Source organism: Polypterus senegalus, chromosome 1 (genome assembly GCF_016835505.1).
Source record: "Polypterus senegalus isolate Bchr_013 chromosome 1, ASM1683550v1, whole genome shotgun sequence".
Classification (NCBI taxonomy): domain Eukaryota; kingdom Metazoa; phylum Chordata; class Cladistia; order Polypteriformes; family Polypteridae; genus Polypterus; species Polypterus senegalus.
In genome coordinates, this window is record NC_053154.1 from 283,574,114 (window position 1) to 283,596,582 (window position 22,469).

Consider the following 22,469-nt stretch of genomic DNA (forward strand, 5'->3'; position numbering starts at 1 on the left):
ATTATTTTACACTTCTCACTTACAAGAACTTTGTTCACGATAGGAGTAAAAAAAGCATCAGCAGCAGTTTACAAATTCTGTAGCCCGATGTGATTAGTAATAGGCTTTCATGCTTCTCTACTGTGAATGAAGAATTTAAACTCAGTATAAATCATTCTGCAAGGGTACCAGTCAGTTGCCAGAGTACAGTACTTGATATTAGCATAATGATGGTTAAAATTATACTTTTCATATTAAGTTATTTGTTTTTTTAATTTCATGTAATAGTAGAAAATTTGGCACGTAAATCTAAGCAGCTGTGATTTTATGTGTAATGAGTAAAGTAAACATTCTCTATGAATTTGATTCTGGCACCAAAACAGCAAAAATAGGCCTTCAAGGCCCTGCCCAGAAACAAGTCTCACTGTAGGGGAGCCTGACACTTGGAAACTGGTAGACTTCAGCCTATTAAGCCAAAAAAACAAAGAGACCTGGCAAAATAATTTGAAGTGTCAAAAAATATATCAATAATATTAACAAAAGACAAAACAAAGATTATGAGATCTATAATGGTGGTCTAAATGAATGAAAAAGTGGGAGCTGTTCATTCATATATGGTGTGAATGCACTTTGAGCTACTTTTTGTATGAAAATGTGCTATATAAATAAATGTTGTTGATGTGTCAACTTCCTGACGAAACTCCTGTTTTTCTAACGCTACATTGGAAAAACATATACTGCTCAAAAGAATTAAAGTAACACTTTTTAATCAGAGTATAGCATAAAGTCAGTGAAACTTATGGGATATTAATCTGGTCAGTTAAGTAGCAGGGGGTTGTTAATCAGTTTCAGCTGCTGTGGTGTTAATGAAATTAACAACAGATGCACTAGAGGGGCAACAATGAGATGACCCCCAAAACAGGAATGGTTTAACAGGTGGAGGCCACTGACATTTTTCCCTCCTCATCTTTTCTGACTGTTTCTTCACTAGTTTTGCATTTGGCTACAGTCAGTGTCACTACTGGTAGCATGAGGCGATACCTGGACCCTACAGAGATTGCACAGGTAGTCCAACTTCTCCAGGATGGCACATCAATACGTGTCATTGCCAGAAGGTTTGCTGTGTCTCCCTGCACAGTCTCAAGGGCATGGAGGAGATTCTAGGAGACAAGCAGTTACTCTAGGAGAGCTGGAGAGGTCCATAGAAGGTCCATAACCCATCAGCAGGCCCAGTATCTGCTCCTTTGGGCAAGGAGGAACAGGATGAGCACTGCCAGAGCCCTACAAAATGACCTCCAGCAGGCCACTGGTGTGAATGTCTCTGACCAAACAACCAGAAAGACTTCATGAGGGTGACCCAAGGGCCCAATGTCCTCTAATGGGCCCTGAACTCACTGCCCAGCAGCATGCAGCTCGATTGGCATTTACCATAGAATACCAGAATTGGCAGATGCACCACTGGTGCCCTGTGCTTTTTATAGATGAGAGCAGGTTCACACTGAGCACGTGACAGAAGTGAAAGGGTCTGGAGAAGCCATGGAGAACATTATGCTGCCTGTAACATCATTCAGCATGAGCAGTTTGGTGGTGGGTTAATGATTGTCTGGGGAGGCATATCCATGGAGGGTCACACAGACCGCTACAGGCTTGACAAAGGCACCTTGGCTGCCATTAGGTATCAGGATGAAATCCTTGGACCCATTGTCAGACCCTATGCTGGTACAGTGGCTCCTGGTGCACGACAATTCCTGGCCTCATGTGGTGAGAGTATGCAGGCAGTTCCTGGAGGATGAAGGAATTGATACCATTGACTGGCCACCACACTTTCCTGACCTAAATCCAATAGAACACCTCTGGGACATTATGCTTTGGTCCATCCAATGCCACCAGGTTGCACCTCAGACTGTCCAGGAGCTCAGTGATGCCCTGGTCCAGATCTGGGAGGAGATCCCCCACAACACCATCTGTCATCTCATTAGAAGCATGCACCGATGTTGTCAGGCATGTATACAAGAACACAGGGGCCATACAAAGTGCTGCGTACAATTTGGAGTTGCTGCAATTAAATTTTGGCAAAATGGACTAGCCTGCCACATAATTTTTTCACTCTGATTTTTGGGGCGTCTTTGAATTCAGGGCTCTGTAGGTTGATCATTTTCATTTCCATCAAACGATGTGGCATCCTTTCGTTCCTAACACATTACCCAGTCTATATCAGTATAGATATCCAGGAGGATTTCTTTTTCCCATTGACATCTGATGTGTTTTCAAAGTGTTCCTTTAATTTTTTTGAGCAGTTTATATAATGTTGATAAATTATTACAATAAATAGGCAGAAGCTGCATTATCCTCTCAAATTACATCTGTTACTGAATTACACTACTCACATCAGTTTTTAGCAGAGACTGATATGCAAAGGAATTGATTTTAGAGAATGAACCTTAGTTCACCTCTTTGGATACCAAACCTTTCCTGAGATAGAGACATTTAGCATTACATCCTTTGATTCCTGTTCACTAGGTTTATGATAGGGTCTAATGTTTTATTTGCATTTTAATTGTGTCAGAATAAGCTCTTTAATTCTTTTGAGACTTTATCTTCATTTTAGCTTTCTAATTTATTTCCAGATTCCTGTGTTAGGATTATGAAATGATACCTTTTATTAATTTGGAATAAACGCAAGAGAAAATGCGTAAATTACTGTTTCAAAATTTGGACCATCCATTTATTTACAAATTTATTTTCCTCATTAACAGGGCTACCACGACATGCGGGACCGAATGATTCACAGATCTACCAGTCAAGGATCAATTAGCTCTCCAATCTACAACAGACACAGTTACACCCCTACTATGTCACGTTCACCACAGCATTTCCACAGGCCAGGTATGTTAAATGCTCAAAAAATGCATATTTGTTTATCCGTTCACAAGTGATGAAAAGAAATAGCTGTACAGTACATTTATCAAAGTGATAAAAAAATGTTTCAATTTAGTTTCTCAGCATCATGTCTTGCTGTATTTCTGTGTTTATGCTGCCTTTTAAATACTACTTGAATATTTTTTAAAAATTGACAGTTTCTTTGTTTTTACCTTCCTACAGAGTACTGTTTATATTTATAGTAATACATCATGAGTTCAAAATTCCTTTAAATCTCAAAAATCATGATAATATATCTTGTCCTCAGAAATGAGATTTGCTAAAATTAAATGACTCCATGCTGAACTTAAGTGTTAATTTAACAAAAACAAAAAAAAAACTGTCATGCATTTTTATTATACAAAAAAGTGGGAAATGCAATAAGGATACTAATTCAGTTTACTAGTGCATGTTTTAATACTATTAAGACAAATTTGTTTCATTCAGTGATAAACATGGATGAACACTATAATGATGAAGAATCACTTTTATGACATCATTTTGAAAATTTTGCAGTTGTGTTGTAAATTAACCATTATTAATTTTCATTTATTACATCCATCATTGATGCTTGGCAATATGTGAATTAAGAATTAGATATACAGTATTTGCCAGAATTATATAAATTAAATGAATAGCTTGACAATTAACTGCTGACAAAATAAAAAGATCATAATACTTTTAGGTGTACAGAACATTTGGCTGCTTGTTTGTTTTTGTTTTCATAAAGATTATAAAAAACTCTTTCATGACTTCAACGTTGCCTAGACTGTGCTGTTTTTTTTTCATATTTTGAAATTAGTTCATTATGCTGACAAATGAATATTCATTGAATTAAGTAAAAAAAAAATGATACGTCTGAGAAAAATTACTTCCCATTGGTTACCATACATTCTACAGAACACACTTTTAAAATTTCAACCTTATTTTTCTATCGATTGATTCTCAAGGCATAAACCTATGTTTATTAAAAAAAGAAAGAGTGCCCTTCACTGATCTATCCTATCAGCCTGAAAATGAGACACCTGCCTGTTCTTTCTGTTGCAGTTTTCTGCTTTGTTGATGAGAACAGCACAATGCATATTACTTGTAAACAGTATACAGTACAAACTTCATCCTTGGATTTTTTTTTTCACTTTGTTACATTATAATATGGTATCTTAATGTATTTTGTTTGTCAGTGGTATCTGATTGCCATTGATCAAAACACAAAACTTGATAATATCTAAGTGAAAACAATCATCAATCAATGGTTATTTCATCAAGCACCCTTCACAGAGCAACACATCATAATTCGAAAGAGACATCTGCAGATATCTCTTAATTATACAAAAATAAATAAATAAAATAATGTATTACATTATAATCCACCTTTTTTCCATGATACACCTAAGTAGGCTTCAGCTTTGCTAATTTTCTCTAGAAATAACATTTAACAGAGTCAATTAATGTGCAGTTGAGTCTAGGCTGAATACACCATCTTGTGAGGATTCCTGCAGGTGTTTATTACAGCTCTTAGACTTTACTCTGTTACTGAGTATTTATTAAATTTTTGTTTTGTAAGGAGGGGCAATAAGGAATGATTACTTGGCTGATGTCTTAAAGAGAAGATATATTGTTTAAGTGATATAATCGTAAAGCATTGTATTACATTATAGAGCTTTCCAAAAACTCAATATAAAGTATTCAAAAATCAAAGCTAAGGAACAATCAATGAATGCGCTTGCCAGGGAAGCCACCAAGAAGAGCCTCCTGGCTCTTTAATTTTCATATTTCTCTCACGGCTGAAATATGAGATTTTAAGTATATGTCTGTTTGACAAATGTTGACTTCATGGGGGTGTGGGAAAATTAAAGCTATATCAAATCTCTAATACAGTTTGTCTGAATCTGAGACCAAATGAAAGAAGATTCTTTGTCTGACAGACCAAAATGTACATTTACATTCTTACACCATTCTTATAGCACTACTGTGAATTATGGTGATAACATTCTAGGCATCAACAAAATCAAGTGTAGACCTGTCACTTGGGATTTGATCATCCTTCCAGATGAGCTTATTAAAAATATTGCATCTAGAAACGTAAAACTGGTGGGGATGTTGTCTTTAAAAGCTTGAAGCTATAATTTATAGCAATTGTGCCATCACTTAATTTTATTGAAAGAGGATTAACAATTGCAGAATTATTAATTTTCTGCTTTTATTCACAGCTGAGTTTTGTCATTCATTTTTCCATCTTGTTTAATCCAGCACTGGGTCATGGAGTACTATAGCTTAACCCAGGAGCATCAGGTGCAAGTCCATAGTAAGACACACTTACTCATTCTAGACAAATTTATAGCTGCCAATCTAATCTGACCCACTGTAGAATGAAGACAGAAGTCAGAATCTTAGGAGAAAACCCCTCATCAAATACATGTAGACTTCACAGACAATATCCTTGGTGGATCCTGAATCCAGGACACTGGAATTATGAAGCCCACAGGCAGTAGTCAGACTAGATATTAAACGCAGGATGCTGGAAATGAGAAAATATAGTGCTTGACACTCACTATCAGTCACTATGCTGTCCATAATTAAAATTAAAAGAAACAAAAGAATTCTGTTTTCACCTTGGCATTATACTGTAGAATTGCATTGTGTTGATCAACAGAAAAAATCCCATTTAAATTATCTTACAATTCAGTATTGTAGCAAAATACAATATGGAAATATCTCAAAACAGAGATAGCAACAGAGATAAAAACAACTTAAGATATATTTAAAGGTATTGTTATGCAAGATAATCTAAATTTAATGTACACAAATGATCAAAATTGTGATAGGTGACAAAATATGAAAACAGATGCATCTGTGATGCATGGAGCCATCTTGTTTTAAAAATGGATGGATAATCTTTTCACTGCTTTGAGCCAATCAACAGCGACAAATACTACATCAATGCCACAGTATTAATGAAGAAAGTGTGTTCAAATGAATGCTAATAATGGTTAGTTGACAGTATTTGCACAATCTTGTTTAATAGTCTAAACAGACTGATATTTTTTTACTGGCGTCTTTGCTAGAAAAAAATCAGCCAATGTTTTTCTGTTGTGTTATCAAAGGAGGCATAAAGACTTTATGAAAAGCCTTATATTTGTATATGTTACTGGTAAAGCCCAAAATTTGGATAATCCTAGCTTTACCCGGGAAAAGCTCACACAGAGCTGGAATGAAATACGAGTTTCTAACATTATCCAGGTAATCTTAGATTTATCCACCCAGATTTTAACAAACTGTTATTTCCAATTCCAGCTTTACCCAGGTTCCTTGGATAACACAAGCTCTACCCAGGTAATGCTAGGTTTAACCAATTTTTGGGGTTTACCCGTAACATATATATTTGAAGAGAATAATTGCACTTAAATAGGGAGATGGAAACTCAAATGACCAGGAAGACACAATAACACTTTCTTATAGTCTCTGTTAGTATATGAACAGGAAAAGTTGTCAGATTCATCATTAATTAATTAATATGTCCGTCTTTTAAGATTTTAGTCCTCTTGTAGGACTTACTTTATCACATGTTTTGAGGTTGCTGAAACAGACTACCAAAAAGCCTAAATGATTTTTATGCCTTCCTTACTTCCATTACCTAACTCCTGTTTACTTTCCTGTCTGATACTGTATGTATTTTAGATCTTTTTTTTTTTTAATTGCCTTTTTTCTGAATTGTTTGTTTCCTTTTGCTTTGGAACTTTTCTCCCCCTATCTCTATTTCCCCCCTCTTTGTTCCTGTTTCTTTCCTCATTTTGCCTTTCCTCACTCTAATCTTTCTCCTGATCCCATGATCCCTTTTTCCTACAGAGCTGCTCTCTACTGGTGTGCAGCGTTTGCCCTACCTGCGCACTAGCAGTTTCAGCTCGAATCACAATGACTCCCGCCCTTCCTCCCCATTCCGACACCACTTCATTCCCCATAATAAAGGTAAGGTGCCAGGTCTTTAAAGCTTCCTGCAATGTCTTTGCAATCCGCTTCCAAAGCTAAAACACCATAAGAATAAGGTTAATCCCAACAGTGCTGCAATTTGCTTTGAATGTTTCAAGTCGCCTTCGGGGACTATGTGCAAAATGGCAAAACATAAAAAAAAAAATGAGCAATATTTTTTTCCATGCATGCCTTCCTGAAGGTATGGTGATCTAGCCTGCCTCCTTCTTACCATAAGAATGGCAGGTACCAACAAAAAACAAACAAGTCGCTCTTCTCTTTGTAGTAAATGGTGTGCTGATTTACTAACATAAATATGTTTCTAAATTTAACAACTTAAAATTTCCAAATAACTGGCGGAAATGTTTCTGCAATTTTGTTATCCTAAATACAAGAATTTTAAGAAATGAAACCCTGTCTGGGTAATATGATTAATTTAATATATATACTGTATATATAAAAGTAGAAATAAGTAGAAAGCAGTTGCTGGAGAAATTCCCAGAGGGATACCTGAAAGCCAAACCTGTACTGTTGGGATACGTTTATTAAACAGATTATGCAGAAACTTCTCACAATTACTTTAACTTTCTCATAAAGCAAATAGTAAAACAAGGTGTGTTTTTCTTATGTACATAAAGCATAGCAAAATGGAAATTTCAGACTGTGAGAGGAAAACAAAGCATCCTTTGAACAGAACTGCGCCCTGGTATAAATCGTAATCATTAATTACGATTTATGCTGCAGAGAGTTAGTTCTCCTACTCCATCCTATTAAACCTCATGTGCTTTTGCTTCCTTCATTCACTTTTCTTCACCCACACATTACCTGGTAGAATTTGTTTTGTCGTCCATTACTGTGAATTCCCATTTCATTTATTTTTAAGGATACTGTAAATAAGATGCACATTGCTGTTCATGCATGCTGCAGAAGTGATGGTGCAGTTGAGGGTGGGAAGGGTTCCAATAGAGTCCATGTATCCATAAAACTATTAAGGGTGGCTTACTGGCTTTAACTCTTTCAGGGCTGATGTCGAGTTTTGTCAAAAGGTGGAGTTGATGATGGTAATTAACTGTAAACTGTGACAAAGCCAACTGTTATGTTTTAGTTGGACTCTCGTTGTCTGAAGGAACGTTAGCGTCATTGGTTTGACCGAGATTTCTTGCGCTCGCATGAGTAGCAAAAATGGGACTGAGATCTGGTGAGAGATCAAAGTAAATGCGTAAAGCAAAATACTCCGCAGACAACATTCTGCCTATAATCTCTGAACTGGACTATGACTTTTCGGACTCTGATTTTGATACAAGTGATCGAAAACGAATGTGAGGTTCCAGCTTCAGCTAATTGATCCACAGTTAATTGTGGTACTGACAATGTTCACCAGGTAGAACTGCCACTTAACAATGATAAGAGGTAGAAAGATAAGAGGTAGAAACCACATTGCAATGCACTGTGGCTGTGATCGCTGCTGCTGCCCCAGCCACGTGAAGACAGCCTGGGAGCAAACCTGCTGCATATTTTTTGGCAAACTGGCAGCCACATCATGCAGCAACAGATGTTTTATATTGATTTGTGTGTGAAACCATTGCTTTTCAGAAACTGTTTTTTTGGAAAACATATTCAGCCCTCAAAGAGTTAAAAAGACAACTGAACTGCTTGTTTTCTCTTTCATCTTACTATAGAATAACATGGAAACTGGCCTCACCATGCCCCTCCAGGGACCCAGTTGTTTTGTTTTTTTTGACTCCCACTTTTTTGTTTGAGTACTAATCTCCAGGTGCATTTTTCCTGGTGAGTTTGCTTAGCCCAAGTTTCTGAATGCAAATTTCAGGCTTTACTAAACCAGCCTCTTCATGACCCATTCATTTTTGTGTTAAAATACAACCTATGGTAAACAGGCGATCCTGGGAAAGGCTTCACAACATTATTTACTGTAAAACATTGCAAGTTAGGGAAAACAAATCTTGTGCTTCATAGGTTTCCTCTATAAAGATACTCATTGATGTATAGATGGTCAGTGCTATAAAATAAATATCAGGATGCAATGTGGGAGGACTATACAACAGACCAGCAACTTATTCAATTTAAAGTGTCTATTAAATATAAATGAAGGACGCTAGGCATCTACAGCAGCTCACATCACGTCTACAGCATGGATGTATCGCCCTTAAGAATTTATCAATTAAAAAAGGGAAAATGATCATGATTAATCTACAGTATCCTTGGCTTCATACAATTCTTGGTTTTTGCAAACCCTGCTACCTCATTGAGTGCTGGATGTACGTGGAACTGCTGTGAATATTTGCTAATGAAAAACATTTGGTTCCAGAGTATGGGGCGGTCACCTTTGAGAATTTAGCAGTAAAGTTGGCTTGATGATAATTAATTATTTTTTTGAGTTTCATCACTCTCTCTCCAAGGTGCATGTGTCACTGGTGTCCGTATGAAGGCCTACATTCCCCACTAAGCTTGCCACTGGATGTTTTTACACTTGTGGTTTCTTCTGTGACTATTGTCCATTTAAAATACAATTTTTTTTCCTGTTTTAGCTAAAAAAAAGCAAAAGACCCAGGAATAACAGAAAAACACTACCAAGTATAGAGATTTATTTGGCATAATTTAGTACTTAGACAATTAAAACAGTTCAAATAGTCACTATAATGCAGAAGTGGCCAAACTATTGGTGCTGTTGCATTTTAAAAATGTCAGATTACTGTTATAGTTTATTTTAGATATCAAGAAATAAACCTCCTTGGACAATGTACTGATATAAACAAATGCAATGTCCTTAAGCACCTTTTCTGCTATTATTCTTTTTGCATGATGAAGAAAATACATGTTTTTCACTACTGCTGGAAATACTTCCATATGATATAATGAAAGCATTTAAAAAAGCTTACAAAAGAATGAGATTTGTTTAGGAATAGAAAAGATGGACACACATTTTTTTTGTTTTCAATTGGTTGATTAATACTAGAAAAAAAAGGGTGGCATTGTGGTGCAGTGGGTAGCGCTGCTGCCTCACAGTTAGGACACCCGGGTTCTTCTTCCTGTGTCTGCGTGGGTTTCCTCCCACAGTCCAAAGACATGCAGGTTAGGTGCATTGGCGATTCTAAATTGTCCCTAGTGTGTGCTTGGTGTGTGTGTGTGTGGGGGTGCGTGTGTGTGTGTGAACCCTGCCCGGGATTTGTTTCCTGCCTTGCACCCTGTGTTGGCTGGGATTGGCTCCAGCAGACCCCCATGACCCTGTAGTTAGGATATAGTGGGTTGGATAATGGATGGATGGATACTAGAAAAAAACATGTATTGAGGATATTTTTGTACATAACACTTGCATCAGAGGTCTATCAAAGCAAAGTCTGTTACAGTGATATACATGCATTTGCATTAAAATACACAGTATTAAGGTCTTGTATAATATGGAAAGGTAACATTGCTTTAGTTTTTAAATATGTATGTGAAATAACAATTTCATCCATAGTAGTTTCGAAAGCAGCCTTGGCATTTTACACGTTTAAGATTTTAGTTTGTTTTTCCTAAAACTAAAGTAAATACAAACAGAATCCACTTTGATGTCACCATATTATGGGTAATACTTACAATCTGTTCTGAAACTTAATTGTGGAAGTTTAGCGTAATCTGTTTTTGTTCTTTTTAAAGACACCCCAGCATGATTATAAAATGCATGACCAATCATTCTGCAAGCAGGAACAAAAGCAGCCATTGCTAGTAATAATTAATGATTCTGATTATAGACTGTAAAATAACGTTCTAAATAACTACTATTTTCAGGTTTAAGGGATATGATAGACTTGCTGGTTTTCATTTCAAACAGATTGTTAATAAGAAACAGACTTGGGTGTTAGCTTAATGCATAGCTATAGTACACTCCTTCTTTACAAGACTTACAATCCTGCAAATTCAGGAGGAGCAGACTGAGATTTAAATGAATGTTAACAACAAATAGATTCCCAAAACAACTCAGCTGCTTAAAGTTGCCAAAACAATGTTTATACACTATCCAAAGGTTCAAAGTGGTTACTGGTTTTGTACTACCCGGCGTGTTCATATAAGGCCAGCTCTTGCTGTTATTGGCTGCACTTTGTTAGGTTGTATTTTTTGTTTATTCTGCTATTAGCATTATTTGGAGTACCACCAGAAGGGACAATATTATTCCACAAAACGTTTGTTCTGATATCTGTATTGCTCTCTCATCATCTTATCTTAATCAAATCAAAGAATCCTAATTTACTTACTGTAACTCACTGGGAAAACGATATCTTGTTAATAAAAATAAAAATTTCTCTATGAGGAACAGTCCAACACTTTTTCATAATTTCGCAAGAATTTAGTAATGATTTTTGCCTCTGTTTAACCTCTGTTAAAGTTTCAATATACATTATATGAAGAACTACTTACTTTAACTCTCTCCGAGTTGGGTAGATCTGTTGAGACAGATCTAATGTGAAAGATGTTTTAAATGCAGTTTTTTACATTTGGTTGAACTACAGTATATATGATTCGTTATAATAACATTTATAAAACAAATAAAATTAAATAAAACTTGCTGCTATAGGATCTTGACATTTAATTAAATACTGTACTATGTTTTTGTATTCATTTCAGAGCATTAAGAATTATTTTACTCTTCCCAGAACACAGACAAAATACTTAGAGGGCTGAAAGAGATCAGTATCCATTACTTCCCTGACTTCTTTCTAATATGTTGTTAAAAAGGTTACTTTCAAATGTACACACATAAGTTAAAGTAAGAATGAGGAACTGATCAGTTGTTGGTTACCATGTTGTTCATACCACATGTGCAAAAACAAGCTCTTCTGAAGTAAGATTCTTCTTTAAAAATTGAACAAAAGTGGAGCAAAGAGAAAAACGTGCATTGCAAGCTGTGGCTGCTGTAAACGTTTTTATGAATTTCATAACAAAATGTAGTTTAAGAAACAGCAGACAGGAGGCTGGATTTAGTCATTTGATTAAAAATGGAGTTTAATTGTCTCAGATTTAAAAACTGTTTGGAATGAAAACCAGCGGCCACACCAGGCCACTGCTTCTTATTGATAAAGGGCTCCTGAGAAATGCCATGATTAATAAAACATCACATTTACAAAAAATATCACAAACTGATATCTGTCCACAAAATCCCATTTGCCAATATAAGTATATCAAGAAAATGGCACTAATTTATACATAAGACATACAAATGAACTACTAGGCACAACAGCCTAGTGTGTAAAAAGAAAAAATGAAAAATAAAATCTAACCAAATAATCCATTTGCATTAATTCACATTAATTAAATAATGTGTTAAACTAAAACTGTATTAGTAGACTACTTCTTTCATTTTAAGTATACCATTTTAATACCATCTACATTTTTCTTTGTAAACTATTAAATAGCATTATTTAGTAAAAATTATTTGAAGTGTGTATTTTACATTAAAACAAGAATGTATGTTATTCTAATTACGGCATGCAAATTAGAACACTACTCAGCTCTCCAAAAAAAAATCATTCGTCACATTACTGCATGCTTTACTTTTACATCATCTGACATTTACAATAATTATTACTCATTTATTGTCACTTATTTTTACATTTACATTTTACAATTTGAAGATGTATTTCTGTTTGTTACTTTTAACAAGTTGCTGCTTGTAGTTTCCACGCCACTACCAGCCTTCCTCAGAGTGTCATGCATGGTGTCTTTTGAATTTATTATAGCTTGCTAGATTAAATGATTTTGACTTTCAAGTCTTGGTGTGTTAATCAATTAATTTTCAGTTCCTTACTTTCCAAATGCAGGTATTCATTATTTCAGACGCATTCTATTACGATCAGTAATTGAATGCTTTAACTGTTCTTCACAATCAAACCATGAAGAAGCAAATTTGTTATTATTGTAGTTAATCCATCAGAGTGTTTGGATTGTTTTACTCAATCTATTGTGTGCATGCATTAACCAAAAGTTTCATAATAATTTTGATAATAATATGATATAAAGGAAAACCAGAATGCTTTAAAATGTGGTGGAATAATATATCCAAAAGTTGCAAAGAGTAAATGAATTGAGCTGTCAGAATGACCAGGATACTTTCAGTGAAGCTTAATCAGTTGTTATCTTTTACCCACAGTGTAATTTACACTGCTCTTTTGTTTTCAGATTAAATGATTACTTTCCAGTGCAATTGTATTTGTGAATCTTGGATTCTCCCAGGACATTATCCGGTTATCTGAAGCTTATAAGTGTATCATTTCTTTGACACTGACTGCTTTTAGTGCCTCATTTCCATTGCTAGTTGTAGTGATATTTATGGTCTTTTTAACAAGTGAAAAGTATATTAAAATAATCAAAAATGCTTTCATCTTTTTTCAAACTGAAAATTTAGAAATCAGGGGAATACAACATATTTGATGAAATGAATGACAGTATACTATATATGTGCAGTGTTTGTATTTTATTTAGCTAACACTTTTGTTCAACATAAACTTACAAATAGCATTGGCATAATTATTTACTTATTTTAGTGTAAGCCATCATACATTGTTTTACACAAAGTACAATTATTCCCATATTTTTCTAGTATGAGCCGTGGCAAGGTAAATTAATCCCCCAGCCAAATGTTTAGTCACTAGGCCACACTGCCTATGCAATATTTCATATTATTACTCTGTTTAAATTATAACTTATTGGCTTTGGTTATATAGTTTAAGCACAGTTTAACATATATACAAAATAATACTTTAGACAGAATCACAGTTTGAAAAACAACATATTTTTTAATGGTGTGTCAATACTAAAGCATAGGAACCTTTGGCAATGTTATAAAATATTTCTGCCAAAAATACAATAACATTCCTAACATTGGGTGATTTTACTGCCACATGAAGAGGGATGTTGCAGCACCCACTTCTGCAGGCCACAGTGCCTAAAGCTTGTGTTGAATAATAATATAATGATTCCACAGTGACACAAATCAGTTGCTTCTTGTTGATGATGACAGTGAGACTGTTCCATTTCTAAATAATTTGCTGAAAATATATATACAGTACTTGCATTATAGCTAATCTTAGCCCTCTACTGCCATCAGACCGTAAAAGCAGAGTAGCCTTGTCACATACCAGACATACAAAAATGACAACTGACCAGAAACGTTGTAGATTTTTAAATAAATACTTTTATGGATGCATACTTTTTAAATTCCCTTTAATCCACTTCAGTGCAACAAGGACATAAGCCAAGAGTCTACCTTGGATACAAATAATGTTACATTCTCCAAAGACAACAAAATAAAAGTAAAAAAAAAAGTGTCAGAATGTCAGCAGTTGCAATCAAAAGCATTTAGCCAGCTTTACAGTAGCCAGTGATAGACAGAGCATCAGCATTTGTAGATCTGTAGCTATCTAAGACCATTGCAAATTAGAGATTAGTTTAATTTTTAATTGCTGTGCAGTTTCCTTAATAATGCTGAGGACAACACAGGGCATTTATGTGTATTTCAAAACTCTTTTTTGTGATGCTGATGAAAATTGTAGCCAAATCATACATTAATAAGGCATCTGTTATTCGCAGATGATATGAATTTATACTGAAATAATGTACCCAGATTGTTTTGTTTTATAGATGAAATATTGCTTTGTATGTGTTTTTATAGTAAAGCTGGGCATTTTAGTGAACTGTGACAAGTCTGAAAAAATCATGACACTGTAGTTCAGTTATGTACACATGATTTGTGTGTGCTATATGTGGTACATAATAAATGTAAATGATGCCCAAGTGTATTTTTGTAGCACATGCCCATTATTCATAACTGCGTGTAAAGACTTCAAGAATTTACTATAAATTGGCAACACCAATCCCCCCCAACATATTATTCTGTGCCTCTCATCATTAACATTCCTCTATTAGAAAACTCTAGCAGCTTTGGAAATAAAGGTAAGGATGTCAAAAATGTAAACATGCTGTACAAATAATAAAAATAATATTATTTATTATTAGGCAGCTACTCACCCCAATCTCCATTTAAACATACTGTACATATGTACAAATATAGTAATTGTGTAGAAGCACTCCAACAACCTACACAAAAACTCCCTAATAAGGTGTCCATCCCAGAAAAGTGAGAATGTGTTTAATGGCAAATTAAAATGTCAAAAAATGTCACAATCCAAGCAAAATATATACGTACATGGCTTTTTTCCTCCTAATTTTTTCTGGGTTTTTTTTTCCACCATATTAACAGGTGAAATTTATTTTTGCACTAAACAACCATCTCATTTAAAATACTATTCTTTCTGTCTGCTTATAGGTTTTCTGGGTCAATGTATTTGACTAGGGCAGCACAGTGGCACAGTGGTAGCGCTGCTGCCTTGCAGTTAGGAGATCTGGGTTCGCTTCCTGGGTCCTCCCTGCATGGAGTTTACATTGTTCTCCAGGTACTCTGGTTCCTGCCCACAGACCAAAGATATGCAGGTTTAGGTGCATTGGCGATTCTAAATTGTGCTTGGTGTGTGGGTGTATGTGGGCTGGTGCCCTGCCCAGGGTTTGTTTCCTGCCTTGTGCCCTGTGTTGGCTGAGATTGTCTCCAGCAGACCCCCGTGACCCTGTAGTTAGGATATAGTGGGTTGGATAATGTTTGAATAGGAAAATTTTCCTGTAAAATTTGAATAGGACTCATACAGTCACTCACATCAACTAAAACTCTATTTCCGGTTTAGTTAAATAGTAAATAGTATATCTAAGACAACAGGTATTACTAAGAAAAGAAACTCCTACAATAAAAAACACTAAATACCCCAAAATCTGGAAAATGCCTTGACAGATTTGATTGATTTGATTTGGTGATTTTAGAGGAAAAAGAAAATTAGCCAACACATATTTTTTTGTCAACTTTCATGATCTGCTCTGTGCTGGGAGCATGCGTTATGCAAATGAAGGATGTAGCATGAGTGATTAAAACTAGAATCATTGAAGCCTATGAAAAAAGATGCAATGCTGGGCCACATTAAATTCCTTCACACCTCCTCATCAGCATCTTTGTTTTGCAAATGTGTCAATCAGCACAAGCAGCAAGCAATCTACTCTCCCATTCCCCACCGTCACAGCTGAAATGAAACTCAAAACTCTCAGAGCTCAAGTCTGTTTAACTGGGTGTTAGGTGCCAAACAGAAAATGTTCTTACCTCTAAACCAGCCATGCAATTGATACTTGGACTTTGGTTTTTACATATTGAAAACAACATGTAAATTGAATAATTTCTTTTTCTTTGTTTATATTCTTGAATAAAGGTGCACTTGTTTTGTTATGTCTGTCTTTTGTAAAAGTGTTTATTTGATATTTGGACTTCAGTCTTCACACATTATACACTTCACGTCAGCATTTTGTCAATTATTAGTAGAACATGAAAAAAGGTTCTGTTTTAGTTATGTGTTTAGCATTTCTTGCCTTGCATTTCCTGTCATCCTACATTTACCCAGATTGTTGTAGACATGGAACACACATGAAATGTATGTATTACAAATAATGATATATTATTTACCCTATACAATTGCAGATATCTCACACCCAGGTAAACAGACTTGAGCTGGGAGAATTTCAGCTGTATCGGTGGGGGATGAGCGAGCGGGCTGCTTGTTGCTTGTGCTGATCGACACATTTGCAAAACAAAGACACTGATGAGGAAGTGAGAAGGAATTCAAGGTGGCCCAGCATTGCAACTTTTTTTGTAGGCTTCAGGGATTCTAGTGTTAATGGGCCAGACAGCAGCGCTATCCAATATGGTGGAAAGACAACTGAAGATGAGGATGGCGTGCTTGACAGGAAAAAAGTGAGGTTGTGAGGAAGATGCAAAGAGTTGCTGTTTGGGAAAGGTTTGATTTTCCCTAGGATGACAGTCCGATAATTATACTAATCAGTAATTCATGTCACACCAGAAGGCAGATGCCTACATGGCGTAAATCCTCATCTACCAATTTAACACATTATTGAAATGTTATAAATGGGAATAAAAACATCAGCCTTCATAATAATAATTCATTACATTTATATAGCGCTTTTTTATCAGTTACTCAAAGCGCTCAGCAATTACAGGTTAAGGGCCTTGCTGAAGGGCCCAACAGAGCAGAGTCCCTTTTTGGCATTTACGGGATTCGAACCAGCAACCTTCCGCATAGTTTTCCTTTGTTTGAATTGTTCAATTTTCGTGTATTAGGTATGGCACAAACTGCATCCTGGTCAATTTTATTTTAATTTTGGAAATTTTGCTTAGCATTCTAATAACAAAAATTGATATTCAACATGTAGCGCATTTATGCTTAATTAACATTAATAATAACTGCTGTAACGACCCATGGGTGAGAGAGGCGGAAGGATGAATTTAGCACTCTGCGGAAAGCTGGTGTTATTTAACCCAGCCTCTGAACATGCCACCACATTTCAAGGCTACTCCTCCACACACCCCCAACTGCTTCGTCCCAGTGCCTACGCATACACACCACCAGGCTCAATGATGGTCTTTGTCAGCGGTGACACGCAATCAAAGTGCTCTGTAACCCCCTTAATATCACCTGAAAGCGTATTGTATGACCGCCATCTCCATGTATGCTTGCCCCTTTTGACAGTCCATGACTACCTGAGAATCGTGCCTCTTAGGTCTGAAGCTGGGGAGTTACTCTGCGTGGTCTTTGTGAAATCTGAATCTGTTAGTCAAATATTCAGCCGTATTGCTTTGTGAGCAGAAGTTAGTTACAAGATAAAAAAATATCAATTAATGAAATAAACGTCTGCCTGATTGTATAATGGCAGATTTAAATTGGAAAATGTTACTTTAATGTTTATTCAGATTGAACGTGAATGTTAAGCTTCACTGGGTCATTAAATGCCAATGAAATATCACTGCCCACTTCATAATTTCAAGTGCCCCTTACAGATTCTTACCTGGTGACACCAGTGTCTACTGCTTATATATACAATAGAGAAATAAGACTTCAAGAAGCTTTTAAGGGAACTGAAGCAAAATTTGAGTCTCACGGCCAGCATGCACAGCAGTGTCAGCAGCAGAATTTGAACTCACAACCTTAGGGCCTAAAGTCCAAGGCCTGAAACACTACACCTTCCTACCAATAAAATTAGCCCTTAAACCTACAAATAATGTACAGAAAAGCATGGTTATAGTTACATAGTACTTCTGATACATCCGATTAACTGATGCCAATTGTCTTAACAAAATTTCCTGCTCAAAGCCCGGTAACACAGTTAATATTAAAAAATGGTAACGCTAAGAAAGTAAATATGTTGATAAGTATCATATACAGTACAAAGCAGCACACTAAAAGTTTTATTTATTCTCTTAAATAATGTTTGACAAGAAAATATCCAAATAGGTCCATACTGACTAGAGTCTAAAACACACTTTAAGGATATGCAGATTTTTCACATAATACAAGCACACCTTGTTTATTATATAGCATTTATATGTGTATGTATGCTTGAAGCATTAAAAAGTGTGGTCTAGTTGTTACTAATCTGAACTTGTTTTAGATTTCTGTCTCCCACTGTGTGGCCTTGGACAATATATATAATTTCCCCCAGCTGAAACCTGGCCATTATCCAACTTATTGAAAATTTGTACAACATTTCTTTCAGTGAAGTGTTGAATTTTTTGAGTGGTCAGCCTACTGTTTGTACAGTAGCTCTTTTACTGTGTTCATTTATGAAAGATGCTATAAAATGAAGGATGAGTGGCCCAACTGCAATAACTAAGAACACCTATTTGTCTACTGTAGGCTAGAAACAGTTCAGGACGGTCATAGGGATCTGCACTGGCAATCAGAAGGTTGCCGGTTCGAATTCCATAAATGCTAAAAGGAACTCTGCCCTGTTGGGCCCTTGAGCAAGGCCCTTAACCTACATTTGCTGAGCGCTTTGAGTAGTGAGAAAAGCGCTATATAAATGCAAAGAATTATTATGTTCTGCACTCACATAGTTCATTATAACATAATTAGGAATTCTAATCTATTCCAACAACATCAGGATAAAGTAGGAATAAATATTTTGAGCATCAGTTCCTTGTAGGGCATATTTAAACACACATTTATTGTTACAGTACTGTGCTAGTTAGAGACATAATATAACCAAGGATGTAAATCTATAGAATATCAAGGAAAAGTAAGGTAGATGGAGAAGATATTTACAAAGAATACAAAATATTCCACCATGACAGTGAGCAGGCTCAGAATTCTACCTGCTATAGGTCCATGAAGCTGTGAAGCAGCAGTGCTAACCACTGTGCCAGTTTAACTCCTCATTTTCTTTAAAATTTTTCATTTCATTTACTTTGGAAGCAAAATAAAAATTGACCATTCAGTCTTTCTTTACTGCTTTCTCAGAAAATATGGTTTCCTTTTTTGATTCCCCATGCAGCCCAGCTGTCATGGGCTAGCTGACAGCCCAGAAGACTATACAGTAACAGAAAGTGAAAAATTATTATGGATATGCTAAACTAGCAGTGGAAATGGGGCATTACAGAATGTGCAGGTTTAAATAAAATAGACACTGAGATGCCAACAGTAAAAGAGCATGACCAAATTTTTGCCAAAATGAGCAGTCATTTATAATGTGATGTTAAATCTATGAATTATAAGAAGGTATGACCTTTATTGAGAGGGAGATAGAAAGGGAGAGAGAGAGACAGAAAGGATTCACAATTGTTTTGCAAAATATATGTACATTGTAGATACACTAACTATATTTAAGCCTGTCTTTTTTTATGGATACATAACTGGTATAGTTTTATGTTAACCTTCCTTTTTTGGTTATTCATATCCTTTTTTTGTTTCCTGCCTGCATTTCTCTATCTTGCTTTACCTCTTCTCATTTTTCCCGTTTTTCTCATTGGAGGCAATGAGCCGTCCAGCGGTCGGAATTCCCCTCTCCCCTTTCGACCCGACAGCCGCCCACTCACTCCAACTTATGCTCTGACCCCTAAACATTTCCATGTACCAGGTAGGAGCTGGCGGCGTGTTTGTTTTCACTGTCCATGTGTGACTGTATAGGCTCTAGCCTTGTCTTTCTGTCTAGCCCTCACTTCCTTTCCTTATTGTCTGTCTTCATCAGCAATCACTTTTTTTGATTAAATCAGTGTTAGTAACATGAATTCACTCAGTAGATCTAAGATGTTTTGACAATAAACTAAATAATCATATAAGCCATAAAATGTCATTTTTAAAGATCTCTTTTTGCACTTTAAACAAACAATCCATTTTAAGACTTCCTATATCAATCTTGTGTTACTCTAACTAACTGCATAAACGAATTGTACTATTAATATAATAGCTAGAGACTTTGCCTCTTTGCAAGAAGAGAATCAATTACTGGTAAAATCTGTGGTAACAACAAGGTTAATTGATAATTAGATTTTAGCATGTGATATCAACATATTACAAGGGTGGACATCACAATAGTTTGCACTGTTGCCTCAAAGTTTAGGAACTGGAGATCAATTCAAATGCCAGCCTACCAATACCTGTGCATGAGGATTTCTTTGGGCCTTTAGTTTCATTTCGAATATAAAAGATATGTCTGCTAGAGTAACTTGGTGACTCTAAGTTATCCCAGAGTTAGATACTGCCCTGTGCCTGAAGCTGCCACATTTGCAATATGGTTTGACAAATGTGTATTCTAGCAGTCTTTGTTACTTATCAATTTAGAAGTCCATTCATTGCTTATTAAATAAAACATCACTGCTTCTTTTTATTGTTAACATTACAATTTTCAAAAATCAAATGATTATTGAAGTTTTAATCCCTCAATGCTATTTTTAGAGAGATTTCTGACATTAAGGATTACTTGCTGTTTAGCTATTTCTATGTTCTACAACACAAAAAAGCACCATATAATTTAAATAGAAGTGCTTGTCCATTTTAATTACCTGTCTAGTTATGCTATGACTACTCCATCATCACTTGTATGAAGCAGTCTTGAAGTCACACCTCTGTAGACACAAAGTTGTTTAACTTTGCATCAGTGATTTTTTTGTTTTCCTCTCCTCCGTTGTCAACTTAATATATCTTGATATTAATGAACATATATTATTAGGATTTATGCAAATCAGTTGGAAATTCCTTTCTTTTACTGCATGTACATTATGTAGATTAAAATGTATAATTTGTATTTCACCTGTAAACTTGTTATAGTGCTCTGTATGTGTATTTAATGAAGAGCATTATACAAAAATAAACTGAGTATTTAATAGTCTTCAACAGGGTGTCAAAAGTAATAGCCTTCATAATATACCAGTATATTATTAGGCTTTTACACAACCCTTTATTAGTTGATTGTCTTTGGATCTAAACCCTTATTTATTTAAGCTACGTCATACAGGTCACAATAATAAAACCCCTTTCTATCTTATTATTTTCGTAGTCTATTGATCCAATTTAGAGTTTCATGTGCCAGCGCCCAGCCTGGAAGCAACTGACATAGAGCCATCAGCAGCCTTAGAAAAGACAACAGTGCATGACAGGACCCACTCCCACACACACTCACATTCACTCATCAGAGGCTTATATAGCCTTTAAGGGAATACACATAGTCCCTCACAAATGCATTTTATCACCATCACTGTTGTATGCTAGAAAGTCCTTGTACAAATTGTTTAGTAAGCTTTTGAGTTTGAATGTGAATGGAAGGAGCACTTATGTATAACATGAATATATTCTTAACAATGGCAGGAATCACCCAACTCACCATGTACCTGCCTGCCTACCTGTAAATTGTTGTGTCAGAGGAGAAATTAAAAACATTACCATCAAGGGACAAAGTGAATGTGGGGAATTACTGTTTTCATTATTTATCACAGAAATTGAATTGATTTTCAAATGTTTTGGATTCGTTATCCATTATGCATCTTTCTCAATCTAGTACAGGGTTGCAGGAACTGGGGCCTGTTTTGACAGCACTGGGCACAAAGCAGAAACTAAACATGGAAGGGTGCCAGTCAATCATAGGGTGCACACATTCATTACAGTCCAAATTATGGTCTCTAAACCTGCACTCAGAAAGACCTGGAAAAACAACTTGGCAGGATTTGCAAAACCCAAACAGATAGAAACTGAATTTGGATTTATTGCTAGGATTCTGGGGGTGTGAGATAGCAATGTCAGTCTCCAGAAAAACTCCTTTACTAATAAATATTTTTATTTAATATTGAATTTTATTTTATTTAGTACATTGTCAGGGGGGCAGCATGGTGGCACAGTGGTAGCGCTGCTGCTTTGCAGTTAGGAGACCCGGGTTTGCTTCCTGGGTCCTCAGTGCGTGGAGTCTGCATGTTCTCTCTGTCTGTGTGGGTTTCCTCCAGGTGCTCCGGTTTCCTCCCACAGTCCAAAGACATGCAGGTTAGGTGCATTGGCGATCCTAAATTGTGCTTGGTGTGTGTGTGTGTGTGTGTGTGCCCTGCGGTGGGCTGGCACCCTGCCCGGGGTTTGTTCGTGCTTTACGCCCTGTGTTGACTGGGATTGGCTCCAGCAGACCCCTGTGACCTTGTAGTTAGCATATAGCGGGTTGGATAATGACTGACTGACTGACATTGTCAG

The 22,469-nt window shown here is 36.0% G+C and overlaps 1 protein-coding gene across 29 annotated transcripts in view; it reads left to right on the forward strand.

The window, feature by feature from the left end:
* The window catches only part of ablim1b (actin binding LIM protein 1b), a 513,083-nt gene that overhangs the window by 457,294 nt on the left and 33,320 nt on the right, over nucleotides 1–22,469 (forward strand). For 13 of the 29 annotated variants that reach the window (XM_039775700.1, XM_039775776.1, XM_039775715.1 and 10 more), the window contains 3 exons: nucleotides 2,736–2,865; nucleotides 6,745–6,864; nucleotides 19,774–19,878. In XM_039775700.1, the coding sequence (XP_039631634.1) occupies nucleotides 2,736–2,865; nucleotides 6,745–6,864; nucleotides 19,774–19,878 (355 nt within the window). The remainder of the gene's footprint in view (nucleotides 1–2,735; nucleotides 2,866–6,744; nucleotides 6,865–19,773; nucleotides 19,879–22,469) is intronic. The other 16 variants (XM_039775856.1, XM_039775810.1, XM_039775865.1 and 13 more) reach the window with 2 other exon arrangements.